This window comes from Amblyomma americanum, chromosome 6 (assembly GCF_052857255.1).
Source record: "Amblyomma americanum isolate KBUSLIRL-KWMA chromosome 6, ASM5285725v1, whole genome shotgun sequence".
Lineage (NCBI taxonomy): Eukaryota > Metazoa > Arthropoda > Arachnida > Ixodida > Ixodidae > Amblyomma > Amblyomma americanum.
This window is the reverse complement of record NC_135502.1, coordinates 10,099,883-10,112,841: the sequence shown is the minus strand read 5'-3', so window position 1 is coordinate 10,112,841 and position 12,959 is coordinate 10,099,883. Positions and strand designations below refer to the sequence as shown.

The following is a 12,959-nucleotide window of genomic DNA, read 5'->3' as shown; positions in this document are numbered from 1 at the left end:
ATAATCCGTTGTGAAGCAGTTTTAAGCCAGTGTTTCTTCAGCTTGCCACACAGATACAGAGAGCAGTCGAATTCCGGCAGTCATTAGTGCCGGACCGAGTACTTGTTCGCGGATGGAGGCAGTCCCAGCCTGTGACGTATGAACTGCAGGACGACCTCCTGAGGCCTGTCCCGCCACTCCATCATCTTGCTCTCATCGGCGTCCACTTCGTCAGACTCCAGGCGATCCAGCAGCGTTACGCACACGATGGCCCCTGGAAAACGGACACGCATGCCACAGGGTCAGCGAAATGAAGCAAAAGAGCGGAAGCTATTCAAATTTTTGTTTGCTAATTATAAAAAACGGAGTACTTAATCTGCCAGTATTTCTCAGTGCATTGATGTATCCGTGAGTGTAAAATCACCCATGCCCTCGTATATGTTCAAAATCAAATTTGATTTTTTTTAATTTAAAAGAATTAAAGACTTAACACCTTTTATTTCTCCTTATCTGCAATTTCCATACTTATTTCCTGCAAACTTTCTCTTTAGATATATTTTATGACAAACCTTCCCTAAAATCCTTTGTTCAATTGTGCGTTTTTGTATTTTCTATTTATGAGTTAATACTTCTATTGTTTGCATTTCGTGGTTTCTTTCTTTAATTAAAGTGTTATCACATGTTATTTTTATCATACATGTTGCTTTTTCGCCCTTTAAAAACTTAATAATCTATTAAGTTGTTTCATTACTATCACGTGTAACGATTCTTTATATATATTATCATTGTTACATTCGCATAAATACCCGTTTTTGTAGCTGCTTGATTGTTATTTAGCTCAATATATATATTGAGGGTCCCGTTACTGTATCCTGACTTCGGGAATCTTGTCTCTATACTAATTTCTATGTACTAATCCTAAAATTAGTCAACAAATTGTTATTTGATATCATTTGAAGCGAAAATTGGCTCCTTCGGGTTCACCGTGCTCTCACACAGTTGAAGTATGCATACCTCAAACCCGCTGAAATAAGCATTAGGACGTAATAACAAGTAATAGCAACACTTAATAGCTTAAGTAACAGCAACACAGTGAAAAAATTATCTGAAAGGCATTATGATCACTGTCACGCCACGCGTGGAACCCCAGTGTCGTCACAAGCTTTCGAGCCCGTGTATGGATTCCAATAAGCGACGCCGTGTTCAAAGGCTTCGTGAAAGTGGCTCGCAAGCTCAGGGATAGCATCGACTGCATTATATCGGCTTGCCGATAACCTTTTGCACCTATTAGACCGACATAGACTAGAACTGTTCTTGGCTGTGCTGCTCCTGCCTCCGATTAGAGGAGTGTAAAAGGCACGTCTCATCGTACGAGGCACACACGGGCACTTCGTTCCTGCCCTCGTGTTTGCTCCTGGGATTAACCTGTCCAATTTAGCGTCTTTCCAATAATTCTGAATGTTTAACGTGAAGTTAAGATGCGGAAATTGAGCTATCAAAATGAAAAGAGAAAGTCTTGAACTTATCAAACTTCTATGGAGTGATAAAACGCCTGCGATAGATGGGAAAGGGACGAAGGTACAGCAGAGCTATATTCAGAACAGAATGAAGTCGCGCTACACATATCGTGTACCGGCACCGAGCAAGACAAACGCAGGCCTGCGGTGGTCATGATACGTCAAGAAAACAACACTTGGAAATAAAGAGAATAGGCTACTAATTGCGTTAAAAAAAGCTCTAAATGCAGTTCATTTCATGCCGTACCTCGATGCACAATAAACGAGGCTTCGCAACACATTTAGGAAGCAGCCGCCCAACACAGCCGCGGAAGGCGTGAAAATTTTCACTTAGTGCAAAAGAGGCCCGATGTACGCAAAATTTTGTAAACTGAGTACCACCTGGGATTCCTGATATTTGCGGCGTTCGGAGAATGTCTGCTTTGTTCAATGCTGCTGCAGCAGGACGCAAGTCCAGCTTTCTTGGATAGGACTTTTAAAAGATTTTTCCCGGCCTACGTCATGGATGGCGTTTCGAAGGAGGGGCAAAGGGTGTGTCTTGGCGTGGTTGGCAAACATTTCGCTGCTGGCGGCATGGTGCAGCGAATTTGGTCTCGTATAGCGACAATTAGCTGCGTTTTTCTCAATGCCGTCGAGGTATTGCGCGGTGGAAGGCGCTGATTGATCGCAGAACACCGGCCGCATATTTTCCTTCCGCCTTCCGGATGGAGCAAACCAGCGAAAAATGGGTTTTGGAGCCATGCAAAGAGCAAAGTGACAGACGGCGAGAGCTGTCAGGATCTGCGGCGTGCACTTCATCGTAAGCAGATTTACTCGGTTACTCGTAAACCCATGTATTTTTAGGTGAACAAGCAAGCAATTAGTTTGCTTTACTGCCGCCACGGTGGCTGAGTGGTTACGGCGCTCGGCTGCTGGCCCGAAAGACGCGGGTTCGATCCCGGCCGCGGCGGTCGAATTTCGATGGAGGCGAAATTCTAGAGCCCCATGTACTGTGCGATGTCAGTGCACGTTAGAGAACCCCAGGTGGTCGACATTTCCGGAGCCCTTCACTACGGCGTCCCTCATAACCTGAGTCGCTTTGGGACGTTAAACCCCCATAAACCAAACCAACCAGTTTGCTTTATTATCTCCCAAAATAACCGAGCACTCAAGGGCCCGGATGGGAAGTGGTCTATGAACTTCTAGATAAGCATTTGTAATTCATTCAAGTGCTGCAGATCGTGATTAAGAAGATAGCTTCTGTCGCGAGATGGCTAGAAAGGGCATGCCAGCACCTTGGCCGCTCAAGGGCAGCTCCATTCCTACCCGGAATCGTAATATACCGCGCTCAATCAAACGCTGTCGTGCTCGAGTCGGAAAGCAGTTTTGCTTGCGTCATTTAAGTGCGCTTTTAAATATTAGTGCAGTCTGCATGAATGTTATGGAACGTTGTACAAAATGCGCTAATTACTCCGCTATTTTGTGCGTAGCTGGTTCTACCGCTTCGCATCGCATTGGGGATCCGCATTGCACTTACCCTGGGTGGTATACGTTCTAGCAATGATATCATGTGTTTGTCAGGAAGAGCGTAACCTAAACGAGACAGACTATAAATTTCTGTACCTGAGAGAAAAAAGTTGGCGGTGGTTTAGCTCTGGTTAAACCTGGAGTGACGCGATAGCTATAGCTGGCCGAGGGGAACTTGGTCACATGACCAACCACGTGACGAGCCACGTGATCAGCCACGGCGCCGCGCCGCCGGCAGTGCTCCGCATCACGTGACCAACCACGAGACAACGTGGCGGCGCAGCCACAGGGTGGCAGCGCCGCCACGCAGGAGGCTCGGAATGCTACCGTAATGGAGCTATCGCTACAAAAATCCGCCAGCCAAGCACGGCGCTCGTGCGTACGTTGCTGGCTTCGTTCACGAGCACGCACGTGCACTTCGTAGGGCTCTGCAGTCGCTTTTGTTAAGGGCATTTAGATTCCAGTAACCTGCGCCAAATTGTTACATAACCCCTTGCCAACATGCCCTTCCACTGGGAGCTCCCACACTTTTCAAGTGGTTGGTAGGATTTCAGGGCCAGGCTTGTTCTAGCTATGTACGCGAAAATATGTTTGAAGTGCAGGTTTTCCGGACACTTTAAATCTTTTTTCAGTTGCCAATCGCTGTTGTGTCCGGGAATTGAAGTCCTGGGTACTCGGGCCTTATCCAATATAGTTAATATGCAATTTATGACAGAAAATACACGTCGTCGGACCGCTTTGCGCAGCAGATAGTCCGGACCAGAAAGGTCAACATTTCCAACAAGTCTCTGTTCTTTCGGGGCGCCCCTTTCCCACGTGCTCCCCTGACGTCACATTGTTTGAAAATAGGGAAATGTCTATTGTGAGGCAATTGTGGAATATTGTTAAGATACTATTGTTAACATATTGATGGGAATAGTCAAACTTTCCAATGAGTAGCAATATATTGCTTTTAAAGTTTGTCCTGCGCTCACACTGAGTTAGGACCGCCATAGAAAACTCATTAATGGGATGCTTTTTTGACAATAGCAGAAAACTACCAGAAAACTACGGCGTGCTAAAAAAAATTGCGTTCATAAACAACTTCCCGTTGAAAAAAATGTGCTAGTCCAGAATTTCTTGGTATGTCAGTTTTTGGTATTGGTTGCTTATATATCCACACTGTCTAGTCCACGTGACCGTGGCCGCTATAAGAATGCAAAGTAAGATTGCGAGAAATTTTCGTTCTGCTTCACAAGGAATTAAGTCTAGCATGTGGAGCGTTTTTTTTTCTAATAAATCGCAGCGCAGAATAAGCTGTTTAAGACTTCGCTCCACAGTAGCTAAGCTTTAAAAACGCTCCGTTTAACCTAATATTAAACAGCGCTTTTTCTTTAATACGAAGTTCTACTTTGGCTTACGGCTATATGTCCTTAAATGAAAAGAAACAGCCTTTTTTTTTCAACTTCACCTCACGTAGTCGGCAACACGCAGATTTCATGAGCACTGACCTTTGAGGCCCGCGCGGTGGCACATGGCAGCGAACTGGCAGGCCTCCATCTCGATGTTGACCACCCCCATGCCTCGGATCTTTTCCAGGAACTTCCGCTTCTCGGCCTCCGTGAAGGAGCAAATCGCGCCGTCCAGCCGGCCCTGCCCTGAAGGTGAGCGGAAGCGGGAGGATGGGTACAGACCACGGTCATAATTAATGCGAAATCATTATATGGCTCATCAGAAACGAAACCCGGCGGTGCTGACCAAGAAAAGTGGTACCAAAATCTCATGGTGTCAGGATGGCCTGGCACGTCGTCAGCAGTAAACCATAAGAAAGCAATGAGTGATCATAGGCAATGAAGCAGACCTTAGACGAGACAGTAGTAGCTAGTGATAGGGATAGTTATAGTGGTAGTTTTGTAATGATAAAGGACGTTACTAAATAATGATGACGGTTATTAATGACAATGGCAATTACAAAGGCCTTTATTGTGAAGGCCTTGAAGGTAAATGCTTTCAAGGCAAATGCCCTTAGGTCAGATGTCTGTAGATCAAATGCCTTTAGAGTAAAGACCTTTGGAGTGAAGGCCTTCAGGGTAAATGCCTTCCGGGTAAATACCGCTCTGGTAAATGCCTTTATGGCAAAGGCCTTTACGGTTAACGCCCTTAGTGTAAAGTCCTTTAGGTCAAAAGATGTTTCATATTCACAGGAAGTAAGGACTTTAAGTGCCCATCGTAACTTTTTCTTTAAGCATTGAATCGTTATCAGCAATTATCAAAGTTTAAGCCGGGCTCTCGGAATGCGTCACGTGGGTCACCATGCGCTTTACATTTCCACAAGTGGAAAGTTTGAAAAATTTTGCGCTTCTTCACGGAGAGCGCCCAACTCGCTCTCAGCGCTTCACCACTACGTTCTATTCGAATACGTCCTATCACAGGTCGTCACGAAACAAAGCGAGGAAGGTCATGCTAGCCAGACGAGCGGGATATAGAACCTTTGCCCCTCTGGTTCCATGTTCTGCTTGCCACAGACTGAGCAATTAGGTAGGGAGAACTAATGAGTACTGCCTTTAGGGCGATGTAGATCGCTCTTGCCTTCGTAGAAATCGTCAGCACAGAGCGTCTTGCCCCGGACCAGGTTCAGCGCAGGTAGGACTCGGCTCCCGATGTCCATGATCTCGCGCACCAGCTCGACGTCTAGCACACAGGGCCGCGACACACGCTCACCTAGGATAAACTGGCGTGCGACACAGGATGTGAACGGCAGGCGTTACAGCGCAGAAAAAGGCCAAATCCAGACGAAGTTTAAATAACCCACTAAATTTGGCGACGATTCCCACGCTGGAAGCATATAACGTGAGTTAAGGTTGCTTGCTAGACGAACTCGTACTTTCGGACTCTGGACAAAAGAAACCTTAACTGCACTATAGTAGCGTATACCTTTTTACAACGCACGACGGGCCTTTTTTATTCTTCCCTGGACGTACTTCAAGCATAGCGCTATTTCTTCGTTTACGTGAAATAGTATGCCAGCCGCACCACATTCTCTCCGTCCAGACACCAACTCTGAAGGGGAGGCGTGAACGCTAGATAAAAATCCCGTTCACATATATATATATCTACAAGCCACAGAACTGCGCGAAACCTTCGTGCTTTCGGTGCTTTCGTTTCTCTCGAAGAGACGAGCGCCAGGTCAGAAAGTGTCATTGGCAAGGTGCACGAAACATCCCAAGGAGTACCGACATTCCCTTCCCTTTAGTCCTCTGGGTGTTCCCTTTATAGAAACATAAGAAAGGTTGTTCGAAATCGAGTAAATCGATTGGTCAAAATCTAACGCCGTTTCTCATTTGCTCGTGAAAGGAACCGCGTTGAAGAAACAGGGCGTGGAGATTAATGCTGGCGTTCGCAAGGTCTTTTAAATTGATATTGATAAGTAGCTTCCACGAATCCGAAATTTCGCCCGTATGGTTCGGGAGGCGCACAACAAAGATGAAGTCGCATAGCTAGAAGCTTTGGGTTAGGGAGTAGATTGCGATTAGTTATTCTGACAGCAGTATGCTTAAGCACTCACAAGATCCATTTTTTCCTGTAGCATCCCGTTCATGGCACTTGTGCTGATAACCACTGATCCGGGTGGAATTCCTGCGAGTGGGACGACGTGAAACGGAGGGAAGGATGTTATACGGTAATCATGCGGGTCGAAAAGCTGTGATTTATTTGTTGGTCTCTGTAAACACATTACGAGATTACATCGCTGTGTGATTTATTTCCGTAGTTTCCGTCACAATAAAGACACTTAGCAGGTGAGACAGGCATAGGCATGTAAAGTGTGACATTCCGAATCTGTGCGTCGGATATGAGGGGCGTCATTATGCTTCGCTCGCGGTTAATTTCGACATATTGGGGCTCATCAACGTGCCTGACACCGCGCAGATTAATTTTTTTTGAAAAGAAAAAGACACGAGTGACTAGTCAGCACATGTGGAATGCTGTTCCTTTTCTTTTGAACAGAAACATCGCACTTAAAATGCCGAAAACGGACAAGCGCTTTTGCCCCCTCTCGCGACGAAGCAGACGTGTCAACACCGAGAAATGCTTCCTCTCCACATCGCCAAATGACATATCCCAAACAGGTGGAAACTAACAGGGACCTCTGACGGACACTACGCGGAAGCCGGGCACTTGGTCGAACGGGTAACTGAACACGTGCTTTTCGGTTCCTCTGTTTGCCACCACAATGCGGGGGACCCGAGGACGAGAACAATCCTCGTATACGTCACCTACCCAGCATCGATACTTACACCTGTCTGTAGCATCGTCTGAGTATTGATTTGATACTGATCTATCAAATCCTAAGAGTATTTGATAATAACGTTCAATGGCACCGTAATATATTTAGGAGCAGTAATAAATGCGTTGAAAGGCAGCGTTTTGTGAAGAGAGGACGTCCGCGTATTACGCACAAAACTTAGATAAGTCCGGTTGTAAATTGCTGGCGCCTGTAAAGGAAAAGCATATAGAGTGCAAAAATGCAATCTAGGAATTCTACCCAAGTTTACACACTGCCCAACTGACGTGAATTGCAACCTAAATGCAAGCTTATATTGAATAACAACAATGGAGGTCCGTGTTGTTTTAAGTGCACACTGCTTGCGTGACCGCGTACGTCGGTGGGTGCATTATTCCTGCTATAGGTGAGACTGGAAGAAGAAGAAAGAGAAGACACCTTCGACAGACTAAACGAGATTCTCTAAGCAGTTGGGTAATGTTCATTTCTGCAACAGTTACACACACCACTGCTCGTATGTATCGAAAATTTGCTTTTTTTTCTTTTGCATGAAGCGACTTAGCAGGTCGATTTCACAGCATGAGAACACGAACTATGCTAGAAGTACTGATGCTCTGATATCCAGCTTTTTGACGTTTGTCAGATTGCACACGGCTGGGCATCAAGGCCGGAGCGAGGTGAACACAAATCCAAGGGTAATGCACTAACCAATGCCCCCCGATGCACCGATACGCAGAAGGACCACATCGCGGCATTGCGCGTAGTGAAGCAGCTTGAAGATCTCGTGCATCAAGATGGACAGGGAGGGCGTGCCCATGCCGTGCTGCATAGAAAAGTTGTGAAATTTGAAGGTTGTTGCGAATCGACGGGATACGAGGCATTCGTACTCAACGACGCCTCCGGCTTACAAAAACGATGCAGCAAAGTAGCAGTTGGCAGCGCACTTATGTTCAGCAAGGCCTTAGTAACCCTAGACATACTGGCAGAATTGTGGCCTTATACTTCAGTCACGAAGAGCAAGTTTTCTCAGTGTTCATGAGTTTTGGCTGTTTCACGCGCGATTACAAGAGCTCCTTAAATTCTAAGCTTCGGCGTCTTTTTATGTTGTTATTAAAACATATTCCTCGGCAGCAGATGATCTGTTGCGCCTGTATTACCTCTATGGGACCATTAAACGAGCTAAAATAATCGTGGGTTCACTACAGCTGTCTATTGGCTCACTTCCGCTGACTGATCGGCCCCGAAACTAGCTTACCATGCCACTGCCGCTTTCATCGCTGCGTAAGGCCTACATGACCGGAGTTTATTATCTCGTGCCGAGCTCTGAAAAAGAACAACCCGCGCAATTGAGAGACGTGGCGGAAATCACTCACGCTGACGGAGATCACAGGGCCGACCTTGTACATCGCGTAGCGGTTCGAGGCATGGCAGATGTCATAGAGGTCTGCCCCGACGGGCAGCTGAATGTTCAGGCCGGCCTTGACGAAATTAGCGAAGCGCTGCATCCGTGAAGGAGTGCCACCCATGCACACGAACTGCAAGCGCGCGAAAAGGTGAAAGCCTATTCCCTACGTTCCTGAAAAAAAAGAATTCCGCCGTATGACACTCACACGGCTGGGTACTGTACCTATTACTACCCATCTACGTTAAGTTCTTTAGAGTAGAAAACTACGAGCTACTGCAAGTTCATTAATAATAAGGAAGTAATTACCCATTGGCGTCCACCAAAGCGCAGTCATACGGCTACAAAGGAAATGCACATAGCGTCCACAGAATCATCTCAGTTAAATAAAAATTCTTCCTGGCCCGGGGTTCGAACCCGGGACAGCAGCTTCACCGGGGCAGTCGCTCTGACAAGTGAGCTAACCGTGACAGGAATGAGCGAAACATTGGAACATTACCGTTCTCACTTCAAGTTCATTTTTTTAAAATTCATCTTGCAGTTATGACGCCGAGCGCTATGAGCTAGAATAAAATCGACTAAGATATTAGCAGTGTACACACGACATTGGCCTGCTCTTTAAGGCGATGCTTCTTAGACACGCAAAATAACAGGACAAAGAACGAGATGGGACGTGCAACCGGCTGTCGAATTCAATCATCGATAGAAACAGCAATTCAACAAAAAGGGTACACTCGTACAACACAGCGACGACCTACAAAACGCCCTCGAAAGAATGCGACCCCAACACGACCCTATACGTTACACGCCTGGTCACGCTGGCACACAAAAAAAGAATTGGCTCGTGGCGTCACTAAGAAATTCACGTCAGGTCACATGCTATGCCCTGACAAAATCAGCTCTCTTGTGACAAGCGCTGTCTACGGATGAACCATCAACACTATTAGAAACTTCCAGAGCCACGAAGGCACCGACTACAACGCAGACTAAAATGATTCGCAAATTACGAAAAAAACATATCACTGGCTCTTTCCCCGAGTTTATCTCTTCCGCTAACGCTCCTCATTAACATGCCCCAACTGTACTGAAACGCGTCACTCTAGGACATGGCCGATTCACATGCCTGGCTGCCATCAGCACCACCTTGCGCAAATACCGCCCTCGCTATTTCTAGAACGCATCGTTACCTCGGACAAGATTGTCACAAAGTTGGGCCTGGTGTGCACGCCAGGAGAATTGTTAAATTTTTAGCACCTGCGCTGCGCTATTACAGCTGAGCTGTGAATAGTGACTCTGTTCTGTCTCTTCCGCGCAATCTAGAATTCTAAGGACGCTTAACTGGCCTGAAGAGTGTACTGCGATAGCGCTGCTGACTATGCATAAAGACCCTAAACTATTGCTCTGGGCGAAAGGTCGTCAGTGGTCGAGGGGTAGCGCGCCTTCTCACGACCTAAGGAGCAGAGGTTCGAGTCCCATTTCTACCATTTTTCCTTTAAGTGCCGTGAAAGGTTTCCATTATTTTTGTGACAGCTGCTGTTTGCGCTCGATATTACTGAACGGTGAGCAGTTGCTCTCACTGCACTGCACAGAAAAGCAACGCGGTGTCCTGATGAACGCAGTATTGCGTTCACGCAGTCGTATGAAAGGTGCTTTCTGCAGAAAGAATAACGTGTGAACTGCTTCCTACCCCGCCAAAAGGACTGAAGACGAAAAAAAATATAGCGCGAATGTTTTGTACCACAGCCCTTCCTAACTCTTTAGCTCTTGCGCTGTTCGACAATGGGCAGCATGAAATGCACACACTTTTTATGGGTGCGGAAAGATTACATCACTGCCATATCTACGGGCTCTCTTCTTTAGCCGATGTGAATTATACGGTTCACGTAGATGATTAGGACAATTTTTCAGGTGTTCAGCCACAAGATTTCTTGCCACTGTTTTGCGGTACCTCCTGTTGGGCTCTTTTGATGTTAACATGATCGGCTATCGTCATCGCACAGATGGGTGTGCCCTTTGTACTAGGGCTAACGTAGCAAGGAATTGGCTTCCTAGTGAAGGGTACCGACTATGAGATTTTGGCTTTTACTTAATTTTTTGCGAATGCCGATGATATCATCCTTGGAGATGAAGACGTAAAAAGCGGGACGAGAAAAAACAATGACATATTCCAGTACGACTAGCAGAATGTACGGTAACTAGAAGGAAACACCGTTGATCTACTATATCGCAGGCTTCCAGCAACGTATGTTTTCTCGGCTCTTATGACTCTTTTCTTGTGTATGTATTCAGCGGCCTCGTAAAGAAAAAAAGAAACTGATCACGATGACTTCCATGTTCGGACGAGAGTTTTCTGAGAACACGCGTTGAAAAGCAGATTAGCTCCGCTGCAGACTGCTGCTGTAAAGCCTTGTTGGCCGTCTGCATTTCCTTAAACCTTTTTTTTTTCTCAAGACAATTAAACACTAAATTTCTGATACCCACTTTGACGTCGCCGAACATTTCCTTCAGGTTGTGGGCATCCGTGGACAGAGCAAGATGGTACAGGTGGTCTACTTTGAAGTTGTCCAGGTTCGGGTTTCGCAGCTGGACTGCATGGGCCCGCTCCGAGTCTTGCTGGCTCTGAGATCTGCCAAGAACAGCGACCAAAATATTGCTACGCCTAAATTATTATACATTCACGCGGATGTTGGCATGAATTCCAGGCTACGTTTTGGCGAAATCGCACTGCGCCTCGTGCACGCCGCGGCGCACTTCTAGTTGGCGAGAGCAAACAAATGCCCCCCCCCCCCCCTCTCTCTCTCTCTCTGGGCAGCCAGTACACCCTTGTAAAAACCGCTGCCCCATCACCCTCAAGGTTCTGCATTGTACCTTCACAATGTTGCAGGAAACTACGCTGACAAAGCGGAAGAAATGAGCTGGCGTTCTGGCGAGTTTTGTTTGCTCAGAGCAGAACGCATCTTAATTATTACGCCAAACGAAGCGCATAGTGCAAGTGCACGGGGGAAGCTTCAGTCGTGAAACCAAAAAAAAAAAACCCTCTTTCGAGCGGCGTAGTTAAGCTCTAAAGTTGGCGTTGCGTTGTCTGCAGTTTAATAGTGCCCGTTCGACGATCGTCTGCTCCGCATTCTAGGCAAACCTCAGGTCTCAAGAGCAAACACAAGCGGAGTGCGCGGCCGTGGTAGCTTTCTCTCTGTTTTAACGCTTCGAAAGTACATTTTCACTCTCAAAAATTCTTAAGTTCCACGATCAGCAGTGCCAGCCCCATGTGTCTTGTAAATATCGCACTAAAAACATTATTAGTTAAAAGCTTTCTCTGACGTGTTGTTCTTCTCTGATAGAGTTGGTTTTATTAACTCTGCGAAGCGACGCTTCTCAAGCAGGTTCTTTACAGCGTCATCAAGCCAATAACTGCTACAGAAGTATAGGCTTCTACCAGGTTTGTTTTGTCGAAGTTATAAGGAGACATAACGAAGTGTTGGATATCTGACAAAAAAAAAGGAAAACCTTGTGTTACGATATTTATGCACATTTCAAATGTCACTTACCATCTCAGAATAAAAATGCCGCTAAATTTTTTTACATTTTTTTCTGAACCAACAGAGACACAACTTTCCCTCTGCAATGGCTTATTTCATGACCTTGCATTTTGCGCATAGCGCCCACTTGCCTGATGCAGCTTGCGGGATGATGTTGCAAATTCTCGCAACGTAATTCTCGCAGGGTGTGCTTGAAAAGCCAACAGTGCTTCACTGAGCCGTTGTTCCGTGTGCGAGCGCAGATATAGCGAAAGCGCACCTGATGGAAAATGGCAAATTTTCGAACCACATGCTCACAGATTAAGCTAAGTGACACTTAGCAGTTATTATGCGGAGCGCCATGAGCCAAGGTAAGATAGACTAAAATATGTAAGAAAGCAGTGTACACACGACATTTGTCTGCTCTTCCAGACGTGGCGTCCTCGTAGGTCAGTGCTTCCTCTGTAGTTGGTGCTTCAGACGTCTGCTGGCCTTCCCCTCAATGCTGGACACTGTGAAACTTCTTCCTCGTTCATGCCAGAGCTGCGTTGAACAGAAATAAAAGAGCACTTGTGGCCAGTTTTCGGCAACAAAGTGGTGTTTCCAGATATGCGAGGTATTCCACGTAACTTTAGTGAAAATCTAAAAATACTTCAGTGCATATAGCGGTGCTTGAGCCAACCGTCTTGAAAATTCTTAAATATAGGGTGGTCGAAAAGAAAGGAAATCAAATCAGGAACAAAAGGAACAAACTGCCGGCCGTGGCGAACGTCAGTACT

The 12,959-nt window shown here is 46.2% G+C and overlaps 1 protein-coding gene across 1 annotated transcript; it reads right to left on the bottom strand.

Annotated features, from left to right (window-relative positions):
• On the bottom strand, nt 1-12,715 carry LOC144094548 (uridine phosphorylase 1-like). Its single transcript, XM_077628465.1, has 8 exons — nt 12,592-12,715; nt 11,147-11,291; nt 8,637-8,798; nt 7,972-8,086; nt 6,547-6,617; nt 5,571-5,712; nt 4,493-4,639; nt 1-253 (listed from the first exon to the last, which is right to left on the bottom strand). Exons 1-8 carry the CDS (start codon nt 12,594-12,596, stop codon nt 84-86), a joined length of 957 nt encoding a protein of 318 aa, XP_077484591.1. The 5' UTR covers nt 12,597-12,715; the 3' UTR covers nt 1-83.
• Between the last annotated feature and the right edge of the window lie 244 nt (nt 12,716-12,959).